This window comes from Andrena cerasifolii, chromosome 12, assembly GCF_050908995.1.
Source record: "Andrena cerasifolii isolate SP2316 chromosome 12, iyAndCera1_principal, whole genome shotgun sequence".
Taxonomy (NCBI): Eukaryota; Metazoa; Arthropoda; class Insecta; order Hymenoptera; family Andrenidae; genus Andrena; species Andrena cerasifolii.
The window spans coordinates 7,857,338-7,882,703 of record NC_135129.1 but is presented as its reverse complement, the minus strand read 5'-3'; the positions used below and the strand labels follow the sequence as shown (position 1 = coordinate 7,882,703).

At 40.1% G+C, this 25,366-nt stretch overlaps 5 protein-coding genes across 14 annotated transcripts; 3 read left to right on the top strand and 2 right to left on the bottom strand.

Annotated features, from left to right (window-relative positions):
- The first annotated feature begins 20 nt into the window (after window positions 1-20).
- Window positions 21-3,917, top strand: Ampkalpha (AMP-activated protein kinase alpha subunit). 7 transcript variants are annotated; one of them, XM_076824868.1, is made up of 10 exons: window positions 21-147; window positions 597-710; window positions 795-936; window positions 1,005-1,243; window positions 1,473-1,679; window positions 2,144-2,336; window positions 2,696-3,057; window positions 3,118-3,281; window positions 3,371-3,533; window positions 3,611-3,917. In XM_076824868.1, exons 2-10 carry the CDS (start codon window positions 608-610, stop codon window positions 3,700-3,702), a joined length of 1,665 nt encoding a protein of 554 aa, XP_076680983.1. In that variant the 5' UTR covers window positions 21-147; window positions 597-607; the 3' UTR covers window positions 3,703-3,917. The 7 variants fall into 7 exon arrangements, with proteins under 7 accessions (XP_076680983.1, XP_076680981.1, XP_076680984.1 ...); XM_076824866.1 differs by lacking the exon at window positions 21-147 and adding an exon at window positions 151-281; XM_076824869.1 differs by lacking the exon at window positions 21-147 and adding an exon at window positions 155-295 and having other exon boundaries at window positions 2,144-2,249; window positions 2,723-3,057.
- Window positions 3,918-4,013: 96 nt separating this feature from the next.
- On the top strand, window positions 4,014-8,563 carry Crk (Crk proto-oncogene, adaptor protein). 2 transcript variants are annotated; one of them, XM_076824870.1, is made up of 4 exons: window positions 4,014-4,209; window positions 4,752-4,884; window positions 5,241-5,596; window positions 5,711-8,563. In XM_076824870.1, exons 1-4 carry the CDS (start codon window positions 4,152-4,154, stop codon window positions 6,181-6,183), a joined length of 1,020 nt encoding a protein of 339 aa, XP_076680985.1. In that variant the 5' UTR covers window positions 4,014-4,151; the 3' UTR covers window positions 6,184-8,563. The 2 variants fall into 2 exon arrangements, with proteins under 2 accessions (XP_076680985.1, XP_076680987.1); XM_076824872.1 differs by having other exon boundaries at window positions 4,056-4,320.
- Window positions 8,564-9,544: 981 nt separating this feature from the next.
- On the top strand, window positions 9,545-15,234 carry Uhrf1 (ubiquitin-like with PHD and ring finger domains 1). 2 transcript variants are annotated; one of them, XR_013086802.1, is made up of 9 exons: window positions 9,545-9,820; window positions 10,386-11,029; window positions 11,538-11,892; window positions 11,964-12,143; window positions 12,222-12,378; window positions 12,446-12,644; window positions 13,782-14,195; window positions 14,265-14,542; window positions 14,786-15,234. XR_013086802.1 is itself a non-coding variant. In XM_076823812.1 (8 exons), the coding sequence occupies exons 1-8, from the start codon at window positions 9,737-9,739 to the stop codon at window positions 14,482-14,484; spliced, it is 2,253 nt and encodes a 750-aa protein (XP_076679927.1). In that variant the 5' UTR covers window positions 9,545-9,736; the 3' UTR covers window positions 14,485-15,234. The 2 variants fall into 2 exon arrangements, 1 of the variants encoding a protein (XP_076679927.1); XM_076823812.1 differs by having other exon boundaries at window positions 14,265-15,234.
- Cuta (cutA divalent cation tolerance homolog) lies at window positions 15,129-16,426 on the bottom strand. The gene is made up of 6 exons (XM_076823813.1): window positions 16,210-16,426; window positions 16,086-16,145; window positions 15,782-15,827; window positions 15,653-15,702; window positions 15,541-15,583; window positions 15,129-15,461 (listed from the first exon to the last, which is right to left on the bottom strand). Exons 1-6 carry the CDS (start codon window positions 16,371-16,373, stop codon window positions 15,384-15,386), a joined length of 441 nt encoding a protein of 146 aa, XP_076679928.1. The 5' UTR covers window positions 16,374-16,426; the 3' UTR covers window positions 15,129-15,383.
- A 293-nt stretch (window positions 16,427-16,719) lies between these two features.
- On the bottom strand, window positions 16,720-21,109 carry LOC143375034 (protein Fer3). 2 transcript variants are annotated; one of them, XM_076823741.1, is made up of 4 exons: window positions 20,843-21,109; window positions 19,603-19,757; window positions 18,734-18,893; window positions 16,720-18,073 (listed from the first exon to the last, which is right to left on the bottom strand). In XM_076823741.1, the coding sequence occupies exons 1-4, from the start codon at window positions 20,888-20,890 to the stop codon at window positions 17,921-17,923; spliced, it is 516 nt and encodes a 171-aa protein (XP_076679856.1). In that variant the 5' UTR covers window positions 20,891-21,109; the 3' UTR covers window positions 16,720-17,920. The 2 variants fall into 2 exon arrangements, with proteins under 2 accessions (XP_076679856.1, XP_076679857.1); XM_076823742.1 differs by having other exon boundaries at window positions 19,603-19,747.
- Window positions 21,110-25,366: the final 4,257 nt, after the last annotated feature.

Here is a 25,366-nt window from a genome sequence, read left to right as displayed (position 1 = left end):
AAATTTCGAAAGTTTCCGTAATATTACGAGAAAGAAGTATCGATATTTCAAACACCGCTGTTCCCGCCAGTAGTTTAATATTTAAGAACGTTTAGCAACGTTTAGCAATCTCCAGGAAGTATCTCAATTCCCTAGAATCAGCGAAAGGTAATGATTTCTGTAATATCAGCATAAAATTTGTCAGTAGCTTCCTGTTCTCTGATTTCTATGATAAATGGTCGAAGTATCGTGTGGAGTAGCTGTGTAGTGGTGTCTCTCCGAGATAATAAGTGTCAGAACATGTAAATAGAATCAGGTGATTGGGATCGTTAGTAGTCAGATTTCCGATTTTCCAGCACATTCCTTTCTCTTCCGCGTTCTTTCGTCCCGACGCTCCTGGACGTTACAGTTTTATTTCCGCAGATATTACATAAGTAACGCTAGCCACTCATTTTTACATCCCGCTTGACCTTGCCTCGAATTGCAACAAATTTCTCGCACTTGTATAATGTGAATAATCGATTGTCAGCCGAATACATATACCTCCGAACTGTCTCTATACATCAACGTCACCTGCTCCTGGTGTGCAATAAGATAATACAAGCGTTTAATTGCAGAATTATCAACAATGTCGGAAAAGATTCCATCTAATCAACCGCAGCCCATCGTCAAGATAGGCCACTACACACTTGGGCAGACATTGGGCGTTGGAACGTTTGGCAAAGTGAAAAGTACGTCGATTATTACTAATCTTAATCGTCGTTCTACTCGCTCCCTCGCAGTGGACAATTTAAATTACACGTAGCATTTTGCAGTTGGCGAACATGTATTAACTAATCACAAAGTGGCTGTAAAGATCCTGAATCGTCAGAAGATCAAGAGCCTGGATGTGGTGGGGAAAATTCGAAGGGAGATACAGAATCTTAAGCTATTCAGGCATCCCCATATCATTAAACTGTAAGAACGTAATGCCGCGTACTATGATCGTTGAATACCTGCTGTTTGTAATACCTTTATTTGACTAGGTATCAAGTTATAAGCACACCCACAGATATATTCATGATAATGGAATACGTATCTGGCGGAGAGCTGTTCGACTACATTGTGAAGCACGGCAAGCTTAAAGAATACGAGGCGCGCAGATTCTTCCAGCAAATCATCTCGGGCGTCGACTACTGCCACAGGCACATGATTGTCCACCGTGACTTGAAACCGGAGAATCTCCTGTTAGATCACAATCTACATGTAAAAATAGCAGATTTCGGTATTTAGATACTGTTGAGACCTTATTGCGCATCAAACGGAGGCTTTAATCAAAATGCGAGACATTCATAAGTTACATTCTGATTTCTTAGTAGTCTCTAATTATTTTTATATTTTTTTTTCCTGTATCTATGCGATTACACGTGAATCACGAGAAGTGATAAGAATGTCTTGTACATTGAATGCAGGAATTAAATACCGTGTTTATGTATAATTCTATAAAACTACAGGTTTGTCAAACATGATGATGGACGGAGAATTCTTGCGCACTTCCTGCGGCTCTCCAAACTATGCAGCGCCAGAAGTGATATCGGGTAAACTGTACGCTGGGCCTGAAGTTGATATCTGGTCCTGTGGAATAATTCTGTACGCTCTACTTTGCGGTACTTTGCCATTCGACGATGAACACGTGCCGACGCTCTTTCGGAAAATCAAGTGTAAGCGGTATATACGTAGTAGGGTGGCTCTTATTTACTCTTGGTAAAATTTTTTTTCAAGATTTTCTTCGGGGCACCCTCCAGAATAGTTCCAAATAATTAAAAAAAAATCCGAGTAAAGTTTGTGCTCGATCGGATAACTGGAAACCCTGGGCCCTTGGACATTTAAATCATTATTTAACAGCTCGCGAATCGATTTTATAAAATATCCTCCAAGTTATTGATTAAATAAAAAAATATACCGAAATAGGTGAAAAAGGTTAAAAAAATCTTATTTTCAGTGTTTGATATGTCATGAATGTTTCCTGAAAATTTGGGACCGAAATTCGTAAAAATATCGAAGATATATTATCGAAAATATAGACTCTATATCTTCAAAATTCGAAAATAAGAGCCACACTAATACGTAGCTTTTAGCTTCGATACTTTATGCAGTGTCTAATGTAAAATTATATTTGTTTCAGCTGGAATTTTCCCCATTCCTGAGTACCTAAATAAGACCGTTGTTAGTCTTCTGTGTCATATGCTGCAAGTGGATCCCATGAAGAGAGCGACCATCGAAGATATCAAGTATATGAAATTTTATACAATTCATTTTTATATCAGCTTCAGGCTTCGGCGCAGCGATGTACCATGTAATGACAATTTTATTTCGACGTGCGTTACGGAAAGTAGCACTTTTCAATTTTCTTACAAAAAACAGCGCGTTTGTCTTCGTTCAACAATTTAAACTAACCACGCGCCGAAACGTGATAGTTTCTGCAGTATAATCCAAAACGTGCTATTCTTCGTGGCGAAACAGGATAATGTGCTAGTTTTCGCCCCCAAGTACGAAATGTGCTATTCTTCGTGGCTAAGCAGTCGAATATGTTAGTTTTCGCGGTGGAAGACCAAACGTCCTAATATTCGTCAGAAACGATGAAACGTGCTTCTTTACGTGGCAAACTGGAACGTGCTGTTTTTCGTAAGAAAACTGTAACGTGCTACTTTTCGTAACGCACGTCGAAAATTGAAAGTAATCACAAGTGTCGGTTTCGTTTCAGGAAACACGAATGGTTCCAAAAGGATTTACCTACGTATTTATTCCCATCTCCCGTTGAACAAGATTCTTCTGTAATTGATATAGACGCAGTGAATGAAGTCTGCGAGAAGTTTAATGTAAAAGAAGCGGAAGTTCATTCTGCGTTACTAGGTGGAGATCCCCATGATCAATTGGCGATTGCCTATCATCTGATAATTGACAATAAAAGGATCGCAGATGAGGCTGCCAAGGCGGAGCTGAAAGATTTCTACGTGGCCTCTAGCCCGCCTCCTGTCGCTTTCAGCCCGAACGATGCCAACAACAGCCCTCTAAGACCACACCCGGAGAGAATTGGACGTACGTTAACTTTAATCGTGTTTACTGTCGCATAGAACTTATGGTATCGTGCGATTACAGCATTGCGAGAGAGACAAAGTTCTCAAGGGAGTACGACGTCCCAGATACAAGGCAATCGTGGTACTCCAGTAAAGCGAGCCAAGTGGCACTTGGGCATCCGATCGCAGTCTAAACCCCAAGATATCATGAACGAAGTTTATCGTGCTATGAAAGCACTCAACTTTGTAAGATGCCTTCTCTCAATTTTTAAGCCGCGTCGTTCATTTAATTAACCGTAATGCAGCTTTGTTAACAGAAACGCTTGCGCTTGCAGGAATGGAAAATTATAAACACCTACAGCGTCAGAGTTCGCCAAAGTAATAATATAACCGATAGGTATAGCAAGATGTCGTTGCAACTGTATCAAGTTGATTATAAAAGTTATTTACTAGATTTCAAGTCTCTGTCTAGCGAAGAAGGCGAGGAAATAGGGCGAGGTAAACGATTCTATCACTGCCAGTTTTATCGTACACCTATCCACTCTCGCACGAGATACTACAATCAGTCATTTCAGATCCTACGCTCCCGCCGCCCCAAGCAACGGGCCACCATACAATGGAATTCTTTGAAATGTGCGCAGCGTTAATCACTCAATTAGCCCGATGAATATGCTACGCAACATGAGTCATCGTTTTTTCAGAATCACGTTAAGTAATACTAATGCCCAGCTCTGTTTCTTGTTGTCTTTATTACAACACCTATCGTACGATTCCCGGGATAAGGGGGTCGTTTAGAATAAAAAAAAACCCAACCCAAATAAACAGATATTAATTCCATAAAGAAACACGACTCGAGAAAGCAGTAATAAACCCATGGAAACTTAGCATATCTACATCTTTTGAAAAGAGCCTCCATCCAAATTTGATGATAAGCTAAATACGTAATCCACTTTAAATCTCGCGCCAAAGAGCGAAACACCCTAGTTCGACAATCCGCCCGGTAGATAGCGTCGAGTGGCACAATTCCTTTCCGAAAGCAACCCATCTATTCTGTCCTGCACCCAGCTCCGGGCGAACCATTGGCTCCAGTTTTTATGTCGTAGGTTTCAGTGGAATATGCTGGCGACCATTTTCGTGGCGAGTGCGCGTCGAGAGAGTTTTCGCAGGACTATTCGTACGTAAATAACTATACATGTACCGTACCGTTCCGTGACTCCGCAAAGCAACAGGAAAAAGTGCGACGTAGTACGGCGCGAGGTCGGAGCCCGTTACCGAGGCAGAGGAAGTAAGGGCTCACTTCGAACATGCTTGCGAGTCGGCCCGAGCCGGAGCGCGCAGCTTCGCGCGACACCCGTTGACAAGTGTGATCGGGAGGCTCGGCTCGACGATTATTGGCCGGGGGCTTTTACGAACGTATTATTTAACCACGAGATAGCACGCCCCTCGATTCCGGGGACGGTTTTAAGCGCTGCATTCCACCGACAGCTTCGCTAGAGAGTGGGCTGTCCGTTATTTTGCTATGCGGACGGTTAAGCCAGTTGGAGAACGGTGCTCTTTGACGTTGCAGGATTCGCCGATAAAGAGAGGGACTTGGGGACTCGGTCGGGATCAAAGCCCGGGCCTCCTCCGTCCCGGACAACGGCGCTACTCTCCGCGCCACCGAGGCGGCCCTGTTGCGCTTTTTACTTATCCCGGGTCCTTTTCTCGCACACACAGCAGAGGCGCTCCTGATCCTACGATATATTGATCAACAAGTACCATTCGGCGACCACCGATTTTGTCGAGGGATCCGATTCGCAATTAACGGAGGGACAATGGCTGCTACGTTCGATCAATATGACAAGTCCAGGTGAATAAACTACCGTTTACAGGAGCTCGGCACTCCAATCTGAACGCCCTGCGATCTCCAACAAAACACCCGACGATTAACCTGTAAAGTTGCAACAGCAGAAGTGTTCGGCTCTCTGCTGCTACAAACGGGGTGTTGGTCCTCTTTCTTTACATCTATCGAGCTTCTAAGGCCTGGATCATACCCATTCGCGATATCGACCTAACCCTCGACCCGTAGATGGTATGCGCCGGGCCTAAGGAGCGCCACTTTGTATCTAAGATTCTTGTACACTTATATTTTTAAGTACCACGAGTTTCGAGGGCCAGGAAACTACAGAGCGTCCCCCTGAATGTTGGTTTTATTATGTCTTTTAGTTGGTACTTCGGTGCAATGTCGCGTCAAGACGCCTCGGATTTGCTGATGGGCGAAAAAGAGGGTGGCGTGTTCTTAGTGCGCGACAGCACGTCGATACTTGGGGATTTTGTTCTATGTGTGCGAGAAGACAGCAAGGTTAGCCATTACATAATAAATAAAATTCAGCAGGGCGATCAAATACGGTATCGGATTGGAGATCAAATGTTTCCTGATATTCCCAACCTTTTGGCTTTTTACAAATTACATTACTTGGACACAACGCCATTGATCAGGCCTGCACCCAAAAAGACACAGAGGGTAATAGCGAAATATGATTTCGAAGGGAACGATCCTGACGACTTGCCTTTCAGGAAAGGTTCGTGCACCCCGTTTTATTATTCGAGCTGACGCAGGATCTCGCGGCCGAATGTTTTACGCTCGGCTGTAGTCTGCGGTCTGATCGAGCGAAAAATCGTTTCGGCTGTTACAGGTGAAATTCTGACAATTATATCGAAAGACGAGGAGCAATGGTGGACCGCTAGAAACAGCCTCGGTCAAACTGGCTCGGTTCCAGTGCCGTACGTTCAGAAGTACGAAGAGGACAATCACTCGGTCATGGAGAATAATTCACGCCCAGAAAGCGGAGGCAGCTCGGCCGTGAATTCGAACTCCGTGCAGGTCGCCAGTTCGCAAATGCCTTATCCAGAAAGCGGGCAAGGGACCACCCGCAGGGCGAACATCCAGCGAACATTGCCTGCATTTGCGAAAGTGAAGCAGGCGAGGGTGCCGAATGCGTACGACAAGACCGCTCTGAAGCTGGAGGTCGGAGACGTGATAAAAGTAACAAAGACTAACATTAACGGCCAGTGGGAAGGTGAATTGCACGGCAAGGTCGGCCACTTTCCATTCACGCACGTGGAGTTTGTAGATAATGAGACTGGAGAAGACAATCAGGAGATTTAACGGAGGTCTTCCAAGTGTGACGAGCAATGAAGTTGACTCGGAGAGTTCTATATTGACGATTTAAGTTTATATTAGCAGCGATCCTATGTACCGGTACATAGAATCAGCCCCTTCTATGGAGAATCTATATAAAATTAATAAACTCAAGTAGAACGGAATCTTGACTGGAACTGTTTCCTGCGCGTATCAAAATTGGCAAAGCTACGAGATTGTACGCTCGGTAAATTGCCAGTGAAGCTTGCTCGTGTATCGTCTTGGATAAACTAAATTTTTATTAATGGTTTTAAACATTCCTCGCGTACGTTGGAGTGATACTCCTCTGTCGGTTAATCCGATGGAATTATTCTACTTGAATTTATAATGGCGGTCAAACTTCACGATCAGCTTTGCGCGATGCGTAAGAGGACGACAGTTTTTGTAAACCTATTCTATATCGATAAGGTTTCTTTAACGATGGGCACGGCGTTCATCCAGAAGGAATATAAGTATATAGAGTTTACAATATAAAGCTATTTTTCCTATTTAATAACAATATTAAGTAGAAGGAAATGTATTGAACTTCAAATATTGGACGCGAACGGTCGGAATACTCCAAATATTTGAATAAGTATATTACTCTTCCTCAAGAAGTGTTCCTTTAGTAAACGTGTAAAAATATAATATTATTATAAAGAAGCCCTGGCGCTTCTATGTTAAAATGCGAATAATTTATATCGAAAAGAATATTTAAAGCAAGATAATATTTTTTATTCGCCGATAATCCTTGTTTTCTTAGTAATAATCGTCAGTCATGTAACTCGTTGTAGTACGCCTAATGTTTACATGCCGCTTCTTTCATTCAAGCTAACAATAATCTCGTTTCAATTTCTCTAGTCATAAAGTGACGTTGAAGGAATAATACGATCGTGTCATTCGTCGATTAAGGCTTGCGAAATCATTCCGTTCTTTTCGTGGAAATTTTGTACCGGTACATAAACGTGCTGCTTAGCCATAGGTTGTGCCACAGGCGGAGCAACATTTTCTACTAGACATATTCTATTTAACGACGGAACTGTTAACCGCATTACAATTGTAATTATACGCGAGCCACGCTAACTGATACATCAATATGTAATTATATAAGTTTCGTTCGTCGTGTAAGTTTTTTGGGAGAGCAGAAACTGTGAATTTACGTTTATAAATACATCGTATTGTCAACCATGATTGTAAGTTACGCGGATTACTTGTTAATATGTAATTATACAGATCGTAATAGCATTTTAGTTTTGTAAAAAACACAAAATCGAATAGCAACTTTAAAGTTTCGCTTCGCGCTGTACACGTTATTTCTGCCGTAATCATAGCCGTGTATGAGTTAATTGAATGTAAATTATATATTATTAATATATAATTGTGTAAGTCAATTATACCGTGATTTCTCTAAGGACAACAAATCGAAAGGTTTCTTTAAAGTTCTCTTCAACGATAAAGTTAGTATAAATGCAGTTATGTATGTATAAATACATTTTAATATATATATTTACATATTATATATTTGTATAAATTGTAATTTTATCTTAACAGTTTAATCGATCGTTTCTCTGATATTTTTATACGACAGGAAAACTGTCGATTTTAGAGTTCTGCTCGCATTGGTATGTATTAATCGCGTTTAAGTATAATTTTATATGCGTAAGTTGTACGTGCATTGTGTATGATCGTGCGAGGGGAGAAGCAATTGTAATTTCTCCGCATTTCTAGAGATGTTCGCTGACCAAATTGTTCCTTTCGCGGTTCCACGGAAGTATTTCTACCTTCATAATTGCTTTACGAACGAGCAGCTTATAATTATGACTAATATACATAAATCGCATTCTATGATTACTCAGATCGATGATTGCCATGATTTTTGAGAACATGAATTTCGATTGGTAAAGCTTCGTTATCAAATTGATTACGATCGCATCCGAATCAAACGATGAATTTTTATAGTATTTATAGAAAATCAGATATTTCTAAACCAAAAAGCAGACCACTAGTTCCTAAGTAATTGCAAGCTGCTAATCTTGATGAACTTTCGTCTTTCTTTTTACGAATATTGTACATGACGCTGGAAGCAACGGAAGAGATCCAAAATTGCTATGAAATTCAAACTTTTTCGTAGGATAAGAATGTATATCTTATTTGAAGGAATTACATAAAACGATGCTGCAAAAAGTACAGGAGAAGTTGTGAAACATTTATGCAATTTGTGGGCATGCGAAGGAGTAAATATGACGATTGCACAAATGTTTGCATATAAATTTGTAACATTTTTATATCATTTATATTCCAATCTCAAAGGATGTAGAAGTCGTGGGTGAAATAAACAGAAATCCAAAATATCATTATTCTAAACGTATTGTGCGTGAAAAGCAACTTATTTTATCACACAGTTTGTCACGAAATTATGAAATCAGCATTTTACACGGCGGCTCCAAACTTTCGGGCTTGGCGCGTCGCCCCGGCGTGCAACACCGGATCCGCCAGATCCGCAGGTTTGGAGCGTCCGCTCCAAATTTGCAAGATTTTGCGTGGAGCGTAGCATGTCCGCCGGGCGGATAGTTCAGTGAGACGCGCCACGCTACGCCAACTGCATCGCTGACATCGTGCAAGTAAAATGTCTTTGTTAAAAAAGCGAAAAGCTCGCGCGATCGCATGCTTATTTTAAAGCGGAAGAGCAACGACATAAAACAAGAATATGGGTCAACAGATGGCGCGAAGACAGAGATCGCCACGGTTTTAATTTCCACAGTTAGGGGAAACTTCTGTAAATTGCGATAAATTGTTCCAAATTGTCTTTGGACCACATTTTCGCTGTGCACGCCTGGATTGTATGCTCTAAAACTGTAAGAAATACATATATATATAGTGTTTGTATGGATTTAGTTTTCGCTGATACCACAGTATTCTATTTCCTTCTTCCTCCCCTTTTTAAAACTGTGAGAAAAACTGCCTGTTTAAAGCCGGCTAATGGCTGGTTCGACGTGCCGTAAAAGTAACCGGCCAATGAGGGAAGACGAGACGCGCGCATGACAAGTAAATTCCTTTACGCTCTGGCTTCCGCCATGTGCCTCCACGGTTTCTTCCCGCCAAATTCCCATTCCCGCTGGACGCCAACAAGTGGTGACAGCAGCGTTCGGACTGATTGTTCTGCAACGATGGAGAGGGAAACACCTACAGGAGTGGTGGTAATGTGTGTGCGTGAACTGCGCTAGCGTCCAGCCAGCTATGCGGGGCTCACGCGAAGCGAACCACTTAGCGCTGGCGTCAGTTCACGCACACATTACCACCGCTCTTGTAGGAGTTTCCCTCTCCATCGCAGTGAATAGCATCACCGCAGAACAATCGCACCGAATGCTGGGTGACAGCGGCAATTTAGACCGACTCATCGACTGGTTGGCTTGAGCTCTCTTCGTGTTAACAGGTCTAATTAAATCTCCACTCTCGCGTGTCCTCTGCGGATAGATGTATTAAATAAACGATACGGATTCTGCAGCTCTTTGTGATCATTTAGTTAAAACAACCCGTCGAAATGTACGTTAAAGTGAGGACAATGGATGGTAAACAGGAGGCGATATTGACTATCTCTAAGTTGACTGAGGTGAAGGACTTAAAGGTAATTTTCTCTGCATATATGAAACGAAGCATACTCTTTTTCAAGCTAGAAAGGGAATCCGAGGGTTTATAAACAATCCACGCTCTTATCGTTCATGCTAAAGTAGATTCTACTGTTGTTTCGTATTCAGTACTTAGTAACAGGAAAGATAAATGTTTTATTAGATTTCTGTCCATTTGGGACACATTAGCGACGTGTAGTGCACGTGAAAGAGTAGTATCCATGCTCCACGACGATTAGATACCGCGTCCCCTTATAGTTCTCCATTACGTAAAGGCGCGAGCAGCTGCAACATCTTTTGCTAAATATGGCGAAGCTGGCTTGACGACATTTTGTGAACGCTTTGGTTGCGCCACCGATATTGCTTCGCTTGGAGTATCACAGCTCTTACGTGCAGATAAGCCTCGCGTATCTTTTGGCAGCGCAATATCGGTGGATTATTTGTAACAGAGATGTACGCAGCCTCGTATTCACGATCAGAACAATGAATTTCAAGCTCGCCGGAATACTGAGGCGAGAAACATATGTCGAGTCCATTGATATTAAATTTGATATTGCTTTTCAGCATGAGATTGAAAACGAGTTGAACGTGAAGGTTGAATTACAAAGGTTGTTCTTTCGTGGGAAGCAGCTGGAGAACGGTTATAAGCTTCACGATTATAATGTCAATGTGAACAATGTAATTCAGGTAATGATGAGAATAAAAGTCGACGACGAGGAAAGTATAGCTAGCTCCAGCAGCAGCGAAAGTAGCAGTAGCGCCAATACGGTCGCCGCTACTACTACCTCCACCGCTACTACCAATGAGTCTAATTCTGAGAGAGAAGACGCGAGCGAAAATGAAACGTTGGTGGAAGCCGAGAGTCTGTATTATAAAATTGGAGACGCCGTGGACTGCCTCGATCAAACTTACGGAGCCTGGTTCGAGGGAATAATATTGAAAATCTTTAAGAAAGACGATAAACTTCTTTATAACGTACAATGGGAGTTCGACGACAAAGCTCCGCCTTTCAATGTATCCGAATCGTCCGTGAGACCACGCGCCAGGCGGCTTATACAGTTCGATGCCTTAAAACTGGGTCAGAAAGTGATGATCAATTACAACGTTGATGATCCTAAAGAAACCGGGCTCTGGTACGACTTTACGATATTGAAAACAGATAAGGGGAGAAGGGTACAGAAGCTTACCGGGACACTGCATATCGGAAGGTGACATTTATTATTGATGTTTGATTTCACTTACAAGGGAAGATCCTGAACCTGGAAATTCAAAAAATGTCGAAACTGTGAAGATGTAGGGAATTTCCTCCTGATTACGACGCAATTTTTGTTTGCTGCCCAAATTCACTCTAAGGGGGTGTAATTGACCTCTGAAAACCCGGTTATTTTCCGATTTTGTGTTATAACTCATGAAATATAAAATAATTTGTTTACAAAACGATAGATTTAATAAAAAGAAGTAACTTTTGTCTTGAAACTTTTTTTCTATCTCTTACAGTTCGCGAGTTATAACACAAAATCGGAAAATAGCCGAATTTTCAGGGGTTAATTTCACCTCCTTCGAGTGTATTTGGGCAGCAAACAAAAATTGCGTTGTAATCAGGAAGAAATCCCCTACATATTCACAAGGTTTCAGAATTTTTTGAATTTTCGGGTTCGAGATCTTCCCTTGTTAGTTGTTCGTACGTAAGTTAAATATCTACGTTCGTTCGCACAGGGATCAGCTACTGGAGAATCGCAAAGTAAATCCGAATGGTGAAATTTTCGCGATAGAGGAGTCGAAACTCCTCGCGGAAAGAACCCTGGAGGATGAGCAGCATATGATTAGTAATGGTACACGAAGACGCGTTCAAGCTAATTGTAATGCATGCTTGGATAATCCTCACAAGGAGTGTAGGGAATGCGGTTGCAGAGTCTGTGCTGGGAAAGAGGATGAGCACAATCTTCTATTGTGCGACGAATGTAACGATGCGTATCATTTACGGTGTTTGAATCCTCCGTTAACATCTATACCAGAAGAAGATTACTGGTATTGCCTGGAGTGCAAGAATGACGAGAACGAGATCGTGAAGGTAAGTTATCTAGGGGTGAAGTTTCTTCTCTTAGCAGCTTCTCAATTGTTTATAATGGTAATTCTTTAAAGGCAGGCGATAAACTGAAGCAGACGAAGAAGAAGACAAATGAGAATAGTAACAGTAAGCGAGACTGGGGTAAAGGAATGGCGTGCGTAGGAAGGACAAAAGAGTGCAGTATTGTCCCGTCCAATCATCGCGGACCCATTCCAGGAGTCGAAGTAGGAATGTGTTGGATATACAGAGTACAGGTAATTAAAAGTTTTAAATACTTCTTGATCGTAACAATTTTTATGGATTATAGATTAAAGGGCAGATGTAAATTATAGGTATCTGAAGTTGGCGTGCACAGGCCACATATAGCAGGGATTCATGGACGAGAATCAGATTGCGCATATTCTATTGTATTATCTGGTGGTTACGAGGACGACATTGACAATGGCGATGAGTTCATGTATACCGGCTCTGGAGGAAGGGACTTATCAGGTACGATATTTACTCCTATAGTTTAATTGATATGTTGTACGCTACAGTTTAATCGATGCATTCTAAGGTAACAAAAGAACAGCCGAACAAAGCTGCGACCAAACATTAACTCGAATGAATAAAGCGTTAGCTTTAAATTGCAATGCCCTGCTGGATGCAACAGTCGGTGCTACAGCTGAAGATTGGAGAGGCGGTTTACCTGTAAGAGTCGTAAGGAACTTCAAGCTCGCTAAACATAGTAAATACGCACCGAAAGTAGGCAACAGGTATGTATCATCAGTAGCGATTAGTGTTCCCGATTTCTCGATATTTTTTTGTTTCTCGAGAAATCAGAAATCAGATCACACTTCTTGAGAATTCTCAAGAAATTGTCAAAAATATTACAAAATTGATATTTTTTTTAATAATGTTGATAATATTTATCAAAAACACAAGAAAACTTTAACTAATTGTTCATTCCTGTCTAATTTGCACAAAACTTGTATAAATGAAAAAATAGATGTGAAATATATTTGATAAATTTATTTATTTAATAGAAAAAAATCGAAACATTACTTTTTTATTTTAAAATAGTTTTCTAATCTATTTCTTTTTTTGGTGATAAAATATGTAGCTGTGGAAAACTTTATTTCGTTTTGGTAAAATGGGTGTCCTTTCAGTGGACTGAAAAGTATGAAATTCCTTTATTAAAGTCCGGAATTTATCTTCTTCTGGTTCATACTAAATTCTTGGAGGCTCTCTGCGATTGCTATCTCTAATTGTCTTTTTAATGGTAATTCTTCATTTCGAGGATCTGTAAGGTTTTTAGTATTTTCAGGAGAATCATGGTTACTGTTATATTTTCCGAAATGTCTACTACTTAGAATTTCTGCCTTGGATATTAAATGAAAAAAGCGTGTTTTGAATCTTTTCGAAAAGATTCTGGATTACCTATGCAAAAATTCGATAAGGGATACAATAGTTTTGTCTCTTCTTTTCGATATTTCTTCTTTAATAGCCACAAGAAACTGATTACTTATTTCAGTAGTTATACAATTTTTCTAAATAGTCAGATAAGAATTTAAGAGTACCTTCACCAGCCAATAATATCGAATTTTCTCTACTGAGATTTTCTTTTGAAATTTATATAGGTTCTAATGTTACTAATAAGATTTATTATAAATTGTAGATGTGTTTATACGTTCGCGATTAACTAGTAATACAATTTGAATTAACTGAAAATTCAATTCTGAAAATACATGAGATTTATAATAATTTTCCTAGACTGAAGTTTCTCGAGAAAAATAGTATTTCTCAAGAAATAAGAAATAAGCAATTATAAAATTTCTCGAGTAAAGAATTCTTGAGAAAGAACACTAGTAGCGATAATTAATTCTCAAGCTTAACATAAGCTATCATTCTAGGTACGATGGTATATACAAGGTAGTGAAGTATTACCCAGACACGGGTAAAAGTGGCTTCCGTGTTTGGCGATACTTATTAAGAAGGGATGATCCTGCAACAGCGCCATGGACCGAAGACGGCAAAGCAAGAATAGCTGCGCTTGGCTTCAAACCGATGTACCCAGACGGATACTTGGAAGCGATGGCGAAGAATAAATCGAACAAGAAACGAACCGCCCTCGTGGAGGAAATTAATTCCACTGCCTCGAAGAAGAAGCAACCACCGAAGAAAAAGCAGAAACGCGAAGCTTATGAATTAGAAAGCGACGTGTTGAAGTTCATCGACGAGGACCAAGGGAATGCAAAAGTGTGGAACGAATGCCGTACGATCTTATCAGAAGGGAAGACTGCGTTTCTCCAACGCGTTTCAGAAAGGTAACGCATTGTCTGCTTCGTTTCTGATAGCTAATAAGTTCCGACTTCTAATCACCTTCCGAATTGCAGATTCACGTGCCCCTGTTGCTTGGAAGTGGTTTTTAATCCTGTGACTACTCCATGCGCGCACAATGTTTGCCTGAGTTGTTTAAAGCGCAGCTTCTCGTCTGGTGTACACTATTGTCCGTCGTGCCGTTATTTGTTAGAGAAAAATTACAAGATGGAAGTTAACCAGCTCTTATTATCTGCCTTATTATTGCTTTACCCCGGCTACCAGGGTGGCAGATAACGTTGACTCTTTGTAAAACGACAATTACCCCACAAATACGAATTTAATATCGACGTGCGTTGCGATAAGTAGCACGATTCAATTTTCTTACGAAAAAACATCACGTTTGTCTTCGTTGTCGCGAAAACTATGACGCTTCGGTTTTCGCTGCGAAAAGTAGTATGTTTGTACAAAGTCCGAAATGTGCTATTCTTCGCGGCTGAGCAGTCAAATATGTTAGAAGGCCAAATCAAAACGTGCTGTTTTTCACAAGAAAAATGGAACGTTCCACTTTTCGTAACGCACACCGAAGTGTCCTCAGACTGTATTAATTATTTCTAGACACAAATTTATGTTTCAATAATGAAATGTACTGAATTCCAAGAGATTTTGTTATAATATATATGTACACGTGTAAGGATAAGGCGGATGACACGATGCAGCGAACTTTGCTGGCGCAAAAAATTTGCTCATACAGTTCCACTAAGGTAATGACAAACAATTCTATTATCCTCATATGTTTATATCAATTACTTGACTGATAATATTAATAAACCTAGCGTTTCTACTCGCGGAGAAGGCGCAGCTCGCGGTAATCAAAGAAATATACGCAACGAGAATAGTAGTACTTATTTTTAACGTAGGGCTTAGATACACTCGATGAATTACTAATCATTCATTAATTTATTTAAACATACATGTATACATATAAGAATGTATTCAGAATTACTCATAATATTACTTTTAATAAACCGTTTGTTTTCCTCATTATCAGCGTGGTGTAACTCTGTTTGTAGCAGCGAGAAGTTCGTAGAAATTAATTTTCCGGTGCGCCGCTTCGGCGCGTAGTAACATAAATATCTTTATTAACACCAAGTTTTCAGAGTTCTTCGAGTATGTACAAAAGGGAAGGAGTTTATCTACTTTTCACTGCTTCGATCGATAGGTGGAACTACTTCACTGATCCAGTGGAGGTACTTCTCATTCCCATTTTGAATCTGTGGTAAGAAGATTTCAAATATAAAAAACTGTTGCGTAGATTAGATTCTGTAATGTTAGAATACGAATTATGCTTACAGGTAAAGAAATTACTTCGCAGACTTCGTACGGATGGTTCTCTCTATTAGAAATCAAAGGAAGACGTTAATAATAGCTTTAAAATATGAAGGTTTAGCCCAGTTACACTTACTTGACGTATTTGGTCAAAGCATCCACAGTATCAGTTCTAGTTTTTATCATCTGGAATAAAGATAAACTGTTGGGAACGCATCTTAAGAAGCTCGACATTACATCTTTTACTATACTACGTGCTACGTACCATTAGAAGCTCACTGTCCTCGTTAATTTCATTCTTCCACTCGTACCTGCGAGCAACAATCAATTATCATCCTTAACTCGCAACTAGCTTAAAGTACCCAGGTAAAACTTTGATTACCACATAGTATCAAGGGGGTGAAATAGGGGGAAGGGGAGGGATGTCCGGATATCATGGTAGCCTATATGTTCCACAAGGTTTAAAGAGTAATTACGCAATATTTGATCCAAATCGGTTAAAAAAATTAAGTATTAGTAGGATTGAATTATACTGCTTCGTTAAATATCGCGCGCATCGAGATACTTACACCGACGTGATCCCTGGTACGATATTAACGCACGCGGCCAATTTATTCTTCACCAAACCACTGGAAAATTGTAAACAGTGTTTAGGTTTCGAGAAGATCCACGCGCTGAAGGGATGATACCTACTGGGCCAATTTCTTAGCGACTTCTTGCGTAGGGACAGTAACGTACGCCACGGAATGAAGTCCTGCGAGGCTGCTCATATTTCTATAAATATTAGCGTTAATAACTCTGCTGAAACAAAAGAGCATAAGTAATCCAAAGATTGATTTGCACGGTGAGAGCGACATTTGCTGCGAGTTGCGAACTCTCTGGAGCCGGTATTTTGTCTCTACTAACTTGAACTTGGCCGCGAATGGGCTAACTTGAACGTAGGTACTCTCGAATCAATATTTCGAATGTACGAAAGGATAAGTTATTCAGACATTGCAGAATTGTCTCGAAAATTAATTTACTAGAATCTTTCGTTTACTACGTTACATAAGTTCACAGAAACAATTAGATAATTCAAAAGTTCCCAAGAAAATTAATTAAACTTCATCAGATTGCAATTTTCACGCTACCTTCTGTCCCAGCGTGCACGCGTAAAAGGTGGAGGTTTAAAATAACTGACACACCCACGATTACAGTGTTTGTACGCCTTATATTTAAATATAATGACAATATAGTACGCAGATTTGCACGAACTGTGGAAGACACGGATTTTTACCTTACTGCGTAAAATCACATAAACATTAAGTGTCAATTAATGTTTTTTCTTTTTTTTAGAGTTCTTCACTACACACGCTGTAGCTCGTTTAAGACTCCATCGAAATACATAGATAAATAGATGGAATTACCGCGTTGGGCGCTCGTGAAACTATCTTAATTTAAATACGTGGAAGATTACGATACTTAATTAGGATTTCTACGGCGCCTATGGACAAACTTAGCGCACACTGCCGTTCATAAGTATTAGGACACCTACTCTGTCTGGAAACATCGTGAAGAATGTTGGAAAATTGAAGAACTCTAAGAAATTTTACTTCATTTGGTATTTTAAATTAAAAGCAGTGAGAAGTATTCAATCTGAACCAAATATCGCATTTTCTGCAAATACAGCAAGTGTTCTAATTAGGGGTGGGTTCGAAGCTAATTTTGAAATTTTCTAAACTCGAATCCGAAATATAGTAATTTTTAAAACTCTCGAAGCTTGAAGTACTGATTTCGCTTTGTAAGTGGAATATCTTGCTTCAAGAACTGAAGTGAATAAAATTTTTGCATAAATCTCTGTTGACCATAGTCGAGCAAAATGCAAAGAAAAATATAACAATATACAAATTTTATTCATGGATTTTATACTTTTTCTTTTTCTTTTCGAATCACGAAAAAAATTGCAAAGTTTCGAATTCTCAAAACTCAAAATTTTCTTGTATTTCCAGATTCCGACGCTTGGAGGAAACCACCCCTAGTCCCAATATCTACGAAGGGCGCCGCGTTTGTCCCCAGTCACACGAGTCAAGTGCGCACCTTAAACCAAATTTATTTACATAAAAAATTTATTCCTGGCGAACGAAAGCTGGGATGAAAAATTAACGAGTTTCTTTAACGAAATAGTTAACAATCAATTGGAATCCATTCTATTCTATTAGATCCATATATCCTTCGTCTGTTGTTAGATGGTAAATTTAAACGAGCCTCTCAGAAGCCTCACAGATCGACCGTGTGAAACAAAGAGTAGAGAAACTTCACGAATCAAAGTCACGCATTGGGGAAATAAAATTTAGAGACTTGGAGAGGGTGGAGTTGAATCTGTTTGGCATCCGAGAAGCTCGACTGTCCTCGGTTATTAGGATATTTAGTTCGGCAAGTAATATTCCCTGGGGATGTACTCTGGCTTTGGACTGCTCGGCTCGATTCCAAGCAACTCCCCCATGAATGCGATGTAAGTGATCGCCAAGCGCAGGGTTTCGATCCTGGAGAGCCGTTTCTCGTACGCGAAAGTCGGTACCTGAGATAGGAGAGCCACATGAACTTTAAAAAAATTCTTGAAATTACATTTTAGAAATTATTATTATTATTGAAAATTAAACCAATTAAACCAATATTTTGCCCAATACAAAGCACAGTTACAGCGACGTGATAGGATTTTCCTGACACAATGGTCTGAAGAGCTTCCAACTGAAAGAGGAACTACTACCGATAAAGAAGTCGACATAGTCTGCATAGGAGCTAGCACTGAACATTAAGCGATTCATTGGATCAAGTGACCGATATTTAGATTAGAAATATATAATCAATAATTTTAAAATATGTAATATAAATTTTAGAAACATTTTAGAAATACAAGATGAAGTTGAGCAGAGGTTCTCAAGCCTGGGATCATCTACTATTATTATAACTTGTTGCTACTATTGTTATAAACACTTACAAATTTCTGAATTATCCATTACCAACGAAATTATTCAAAGTGATCTTTATTCTCCATCTCGCGAAGCTTTAATACTCGGTTTAAAATAGTTATATGATTTTTCAGTGGAAATGATTTTCAAGAATCTGGAAGAAGCTATCACGAGTGATCCTTTAAGAATCCAGGATGCAGGAGTAGCAGATAGCACGTGGAAATATAGGCGAGCCCAGACTTGAGCATCGGTATGCACTTGAAACTCACTTTTCTGCGCAACTTGTCGAAAGCTTCGTTCAGATTGAACATCCTGCGTCTCTCGCGGATATTCGCGGCTCTTCTTTGCGAAACAGTGGCCACGCGGCGTCTCGGCTTTTTGCTGGTGGACGACGGAAGATTCGGGGATCTCCCATTAGACGTGTACCGACTGAAATCGTTCCCAGCGATGATTAAACAGATAAACTAAGTACTATTGCGAGATGAGATGAAAACCGACTACCCACAAGCTAAATTGTCACAGGAGCAAGGGGAATCGCCCGCTCGCTCCACCCTATTCCCTCCAAGAAGTCCTAGGTTTTCGGTTCTTAGCGGCTGTCCATATCCGCGGGCTGTCGTGATTTGTTTCGTTCGCGTTCTGCGTTACGCGGCGGACTTTGTTGCAAGTAATTGGGTGAAGCGAACGGGCGATTCCTCTTGCCCCTGTGACATTTTAGCTTGTGGGTAGTCGGGCTTTTTCTCATCTCGCAATAGTACATACACCTCGTCGCGACTGTTTGATCAATTTCCAACGGTATATATTCTCAGGGATATTTAGCGTATTTTTCCAAAATACTTTACTCTAAATTTTATATAGATATTGTATTAAACACTTCTAGATCTCTGTATTTATAACTGCATCAATTTAGTATAAGAATGAAAAACTTAACAGAAAGTAAAAAATCGACTTCAAAGGTGCGCTAAAGAGGGTAAAATATATTTTTTTTTTAAATCGGTGCCAAAATAAAAACAAAATTAAATCGGATCGACGCGTGACGTCCCACTAAATTTTTGCGCGCTTTTTTTACTAACTGTATAACGAAAAATGAAGCTACTGTTCTTCGACGCTTTATTTTTCAAAATCATTGAGTTCTGATTACCTCTGGTGCAGCAGCGCGCAAGGCTGCCTGTACAATCCGTGATCATTTACATGGGGGTGCGTGGGCGGCGGTGCTTGGTACAGAACGGAACTGTCCCACACAGGATAGCTTCCGAGCTCCCCGCTCACGTATTGCGACATGTCCGCTGTAATCACCTATTTCATTTACTTGCGTTTATTTTTACTTGTACCGTGCTTGTTAACATCAGCGAGCAGCCGCGAAATGGCAAATATATTAGGGGGCTTGGAGCTGAATGTATAGTGGCTTCTGGAAGACCAGCGGAGTAAAATTTCGACCACCAAGCACAAATGAGGCACAGAGAATAAGAACCCACATATTTTGCGAAATTGGAGGAATCATTTTTTTCCGCTTTTACTACCAATGCCTCAAATAATAACTACCCAAACATCAATAACAATGATATTTCTGGTTCCAGGAGGTTCTACAAAACTCAAACATTCTCAAGCCCCTGCTAGGTAGGCAACCCGCGACACCCCAACGCAGTAGAAAACTCAAGCCCAAAGCAGTGGGTTTTATACAAAAACCGGTTTTCGAATTGCACTATTCCCCAAAAACTAATTAAACCGGTTCTCGATTTTTCTCAAAAGATTATAATTAAAATAGTAAATAAATGTTTGTACTTATTTTTAAAAAATTTCAGTTTCCTTAATACTATGGAAGTACAAAAATATAACAAAATAAAATAGACTGCATTCAAAACCAAATGAAAAAAAAATATCTAAAATCCGTACAAAATATAAATCTTTTAAAAGGTTGTACCAATTTATAAATCTTTATTCCATATAGTATTTTTATCTTTCTGAAAATATGAACTCGCGAAGATTAGTTCTGCAGTAAACTGTCACCTACTACAATGTGCTTGTGTCCAAGCCGATTTCAAGTAAAAAAAAATGTTAACGTTTTTAATTAAATAATTAATTCATTTCTGCATATCAATTCTGGCATATAAAACCGGTTTTTTAAATTTAAAAATCGGTTTTCGAATTTTACAAATTTATAAATAAAAACCGACAAACCCTACAAGGGAGTCAACCCAGAGCTGTTAGATTAACAAAATTAAAACCATTAGAACCCCCCAGTAGCAACCCCCTCCACTAATATCCAAATTGCAGCTTCGACAATGCCAATTCTTTTCAGCACAAAATTATGCGAAAGTTTAAATAATCGGATATTTAAACTTTAGATTTTAAGGGCACTTTTAGTCTTTCGTTATACCCACTGGTGCTTGATTTCCATTAATCTCCCACAGCGGTTCGGTGTAGCTCATATCCCGCGCGTTCTGTCCAGCGGAAGAGCGTGCTCGGGATGACACTTTCTTAAGGGAAAAAAAAATAGAAAAACAGCCACTCGCGCGCGAAAATCTCGGGATTAAATGTTTGTCGGCGAGTGCCACCCTTGATCTAAGGACGTCCAAGTGACTCGCAGGATAATCGGGACCCTCTGGCTCGGAACCCGCCCCCTTCGGAAGCCACCCTCTGCTACCACGTTTGTGCACCACTCCCGGACGCCTGCGTCGTGGTCCCGTGTTTCTATTGGATCGTCTCGCCCTGCGCGACCCTCCGCAAAGCGCGGGCGTTGGCCGAGGGGGCTGGGATGGGTGGAGCCAGCGTACAACCCCCATGATTTCGCCTCGTCTCGTAGGGGTTGACTGACGATATGGGAGATTATCGACCGTGGTGTTTTAAGGATAGGTAAACTATACGTTTGCAATTCTGGCGGATAGGGTCTTCTCGATATTACTTCCTCCCTTTTTTTTATTTTTGGAAATTGGGCTCTGCATGTTCGCAGAGCATGTGCAGTGAAATTGTTATGTCGTGGTTTGCGGGGGCTCTTTTTTTATATTTGTTGGATAGCTGTGGTGAGTAGCTTTTAGGGGGTGAACATTTAGGGGGTGAAATCATCCCTCAAAGTTCATAAGATGAGGTATAAAATTTCCGATTGTTATTTTAAAGAATATTATAATATTGTGCTGAATAAAACTTGATATAAATTTCATTTATGATGATGCCTGCGTGGTAATCAGGAGGAAATCTCCTGCATATTCACATAATTTCAGAATTTTTTGAAATTTCAGGTTCGGGATCTTCCCTTGTTAGATCCACTGTTTGACCACCCTTCCTCGGTGCTTATTTCTCAGAAGGATTAACAGGTTTTTCATTTATCCCGCTCGTGGAGGCACAATGCGGCACGTGTACTCAATGGAGTGCAATGGTCTGGTAAAGTCATCCCATTAACACATTCTACTCCCTTATCAACTCACGAATCTATGCGTTAGAATTGAAGATTTTAGGACTTCCATGTTTCAGCAAGAACAGGGCCAGCACGAGTTGTGTGGAATCTGTGAAGTATTCCACACTTGAGATTTTCCTATGTACGGAATTCCACATTCGGGAATTTGGAAGGCATTTTACACTTTTTTATTTTTTAATTGCTCGGAAGGCATTTTACCATTTTTTATTTTTTGATTGCTTGGAAGGCATTTTACCATTTTTTATTTTTTGATTGCATGGAAGGCATTTTACCATTTTTTATTTTTTGTTTGCTTGGAAGACATTTTACCATTTTACCATTTTTTATTTTTTGTTTGCTTGGAAGGCATTGTACCATTTTTTTATTTTTTGTTTGCGTGCTACTGTTTTTACCCCTCGACTCTACACTCGGGAAAAATTTGCTCCGCCAGCTCTGAGCACGAGTGCCACCAATTTTGTTCTTCTTGAGTAAATTGATCCCCGAAAGAAATAACGAAACACGAGGCGAAAGTTGCCTTTCTGCAAATGCTCACGCCCCGCGATAGACGCGCATCTCTTCAAGTTCAGATATTACTTTTTCCGTTCACTGAGTGTCAGTTTCGAGACAAATTGCTCCATAAATCGAGCCCCGTAACAGGATCACTCAAAAGGCCGTAACAAAGTCTCCTCGGAAGGGTAGCATATTGTTGAACGGAGGGGGTGTGCCCCCAGGAATTAATTAAATAGATATTAGCCGATTCACTTGACGCGAATTCTCCCTTCGGGCGCGTATAAACATCGAGTGTACTCTCTGCGTGTCAAATCGCATTGTGCTTGCTCGGAGGGGCGGGGAGTGCATAAAGTTATTAATATTCAGCCACGAGCAGTCATCCTATCAGAGATCATCCCCTATTCCCTGTCACTCTCCACTGTCACTGTGTTATTTTTGCAGATAAACGTTTGCATTGCCCCACTTTGCCTTAAAATAACATTAGACTCCCTTCGCTTCAATAGATTTTCATTATAAAGGACACACCCTTAATTGGAGAAAGCTACCAACCCTCAAAATGACAAAAAATTTGTTAAACCCAGCATGGATCGCAGAATTTTGCGTCTTTATTTTGCAAAAAATTACTAATCCATTAAAACTACCAAGCCATACTTTCTTTTTAAGATTAAAAAACAAAAGCTATAGAAAATTTGAAATATTATAAAACAATAACGAGAAATAAAATATACCCGATAGAAATAAAGCTACTTTTCTTTAACAATTGAAATCTTCAACCTAAATTTACTCAGTTATTTATAATAATTAAATATTATTCAATTCTATCTTTCAGGGTGGGTATGAAGTGGATCAGGAATAAGAACCCAGAAGCTTACTGAAAGCTGAGGCTGAAGAAGTGGAAATAAATGGTAAACAATTTGACGTTGAAAATTTGGCCCTTCTATTTCCATTTACAATAATTTCGCTCGCTTGATACATAACGTGTTATATTTTACAGGTTTGTGTCCTCCCGCTGTGTCGGTGGATCTTTAATTCGAGTCCAGTAATATGCACTATATCCATAACTGCAAGCTGACGCTTCGGATCGATGCCCCGAGCGTCGGCGCTGAAATGCCTCATGCCTGAATTTCGCAGCTTTTCTGCAATGAAGGATATTCGACGTAACGCTAAACCGGGGGCAGCAACTTTCCCAAGAATTTCCTTTTTACGTTCTTTAAATCCAATCGGACTAAGCTACACCCTTTACAAGTTATTTAAGGGGTTCTAGCTAGTCAGGCGGCCGAAAAGAGGCGAATGTTTGTGATTTTTTTTTGAAAAAGCGGAAGCATATATTTTTACAGAACTATCTGCACTTAAAAGAGCAACATTTAAAGAACATTTGGTAATTTTTTCGTAGAAAAATATTTACATTAAAAATGTTTGTAATAAAGTAATTAAATCGATATTAGAAAATTTTAAAGATGACGCACTTTTTGGCTGTTAAAGTGGCCATTTTAGTGGAGGCTATCTTTGTAATTGCACAAATAAGTGACGAATATCCGCGATGACGTAAAGGGTGGCAGAAGTCAGATCATCCCCCTGGGATGCACGTGTTCGTTTGATCTAATTCTGATGCGTTCCTAACAATGGTGGGGCCCCGCAACGGGGTCACGCTGCTTACAGAAATTATGCGATTTCGTCACAGGGGTTTCCACCTTTTCTCAATGGCCCGCTGCTTATTACACGGATTTGTCACGGGATTTCCCTGGAACGGGGCAAATTCGGCTTTGCCGCCAACCTGCTCCATTTAAGCGACTCTGACAAAAGTGTCGGCACAGCTCAGCCTGTTCTCGATATCCCAGATGCACCCTTACTATTTATTATTATTCAAGCTCAGCTCCTAAGTCTTTATTTTCGTCCAATACTTTTTCCCATTCAAATCACCGTTCGAAAACCTGCTCACTAATTTCCTCGGTATTCCTTTCAAATTTGTAATTCAGTAATTTCCCGCCATTAAAAAGATTCCTCTGATATGTATTTATTACTTCAATAATTGCTAATTTCTTTTCGACAGGGGAAGGATAGAAACAGTTATACAAAATTGTCCTTTCATTTTAACATAACGCGATATAATAACATAGATCGTACAGTTTAATGATTCTATTAAAAAGACACCTTTTCTACTCCACTTCCGGAAGATTTGGCGGGACGAAACTGGCGCGCCTTTCTTCGCTTCCTGTTGGCTAACTTCCGCCCACTCAGTCGCGCTTAGTCCTCCGCTGTGGTGTTGCAAATTTTTCGCGGATTAGTTAAAAACTGTGTTTAATGTGTACTGCTGATATGTCATCGCTTGAACGTCGAAGGGAAGCTAGAAATAATGCCATAAGAACGAATAGGTAAGGCGTCTTTAATCAATTTTATCGAAGTGATAGGTCTCGTTGCATTGTGGCTTCGTTTGGTAGCTATGGTAATCTATTTCACCGCGAAACTTCAATTTATTCAACTTCGTGATCGCTTCGCGTTCCGTCGGTTTCTCTCATGGCTTACCGGCTCATCGGCCAATCACGGTCGTGGATTTATTTCCGACGCTTAAGCGTCTTCGAGACTTCCCTCATTCGTACTCGTTCCGTGGTACGAGCAACATTCGACGAGGGCTGCTTCTTACGTTAACTTCTTCCGTGCAACAGGTATTAAATCCCGTGGTTGGAGACAGTGACAAGAACAGTTCTCCAAGATGTTCTCCGACTTGAATCTACTGTTTGCTGGAGAAAATGTGAGTGGATAATTTATTTCGTGTCGTCTTGTTAAAATCGCTGCACAGCAATAACCTCGTATCGAATCTTTACTCTTGTGGGAATGACAAGCTGCCAGCATTTAAATAGCAAGCAGCAAGTTACATTTTTGCGCGTTGCATTTTTCGAATTAGTTAATAGTTTTAAATATTGAAGCTACGAATGATGAATTAAATAATTGTTATATTTGATTGTTTGAACCATTCCCCGTACGAATATTCCCGCCTTTCGTACGG

What these genes read in the sequence shown, in the direction of transcription:
- Uhrf1 (XM_076823812.1), top strand. Translation starts at nt 9,737, where the DNA reads ATGTACGTTAAAGTGAGGACAATGGATGGTAAACAGGAGGCGATATTG. An exon ending in CTGAGGTGAAGGACTTAAAG is followed by an intron (nt 9,821 to 10,385) that starts GTAATTTTCTCT and finishes ATTGCTTTTCAG; the next exon opens with CATGAGATTGAAAACGAGTT. An exon ending in GTTGGATATACAGAGTACAG is followed by an intron (nt 12,144 to 12,221) that starts GTAATTAAAAGT and finishes TGTAAATTATAG; the next exon opens with GTATCTGAAGTTGGCGTGCA.
- Ampkalpha (XM_076824868.1), top strand. Translation starts at nt 608, where the DNA reads ATGTCGGAAAAGATTCCATCTAATCAACCGCAGCCCATCGTCAAGATA. An exon ending in TGTAAAAATAGCAGATTTCG is followed by an intron (nt 1,244 to 1,472) that starts GTATTTAGATAC and finishes ATAAAACTACAG; the next exon opens with GTTTGTCAAACATGATGATG. An exon ending in AGGCGAGGAAATAGGGCGAG is followed by an intron (nt 3,534 to 3,610) that starts GTAAACGATTCT and finishes CAGTCATTTCAG; the next exon opens with ATCCTACGCTCCCGCCGCCC.
- Cuta (XM_076823813.1), bottom strand. Translation starts at nt 16,373, where the DNA reads ATGTCGCTCTCACCGTGCAAATCAATCTTTGGATTACTTATGCTCTTT. An exon ending in GTACCAGGGATCACGTCGGT is followed by an intron (nt 15,828 to 16,085) that starts GTAAGTATCTCG and finishes TGTTGCTCGCAG; the next exon opens with GTACGAGTGGAAGAATGAAA. An exon ending in GCTTTGACCAAATACGTCAA is followed by an intron (nt 15,584 to 15,652) that starts GTAAGTGTAACT and finishes GATTTCTAATAG; the next exon opens with AGAGAACCATCCGTACGAAG.
- LOC143375034 (XM_076823741.1), bottom strand. Translation starts at nt 20,890, where the DNA reads ATGAGCTACACCGAACCGCTGTGGGAGATTAATGGAAATCAAGCACCA. An exon ending in TTAATGGAAATCAAGCACCA is followed by an intron (nt 19,758 to 20,842) that starts GTGGGTATAACG and finishes TAAATGAAATAG; the next exon opens with GTGATTACAGCGGACATGTC. An exon ending in TCGACAAGTTGCGCAGAAAA is followed by an intron (nt 18,074 to 18,733) that starts GTGAGTTTCAAG and finishes CTCCTATCTCAG; the next exon opens with GTACCGACTTTCGCGTACGA.
- Crk (XM_076824870.1), top strand. Translation starts at nt 4,152, where the DNA reads ATGCTGGCGACCATTTTCGTGGCGAGTGCGCGTCGAGAGAGTTTTCGC. An exon ending in GAGTTTTCGCAGGACTATTC is followed by an intron (nt 4,210 to 4,751) that starts GTACGTAAATAA and finishes TCGCACACACAG; the next exon opens with CAGAGGCGCTCCTGATCCTA. An exon ending in CGACTTGCCTTTCAGGAAAG is followed by an intron (nt 5,597 to 5,710) that starts GTTCGTGCACCC and finishes CGGCTGTTACAG; the next exon opens with GTGAAATTCTGACAATTATA.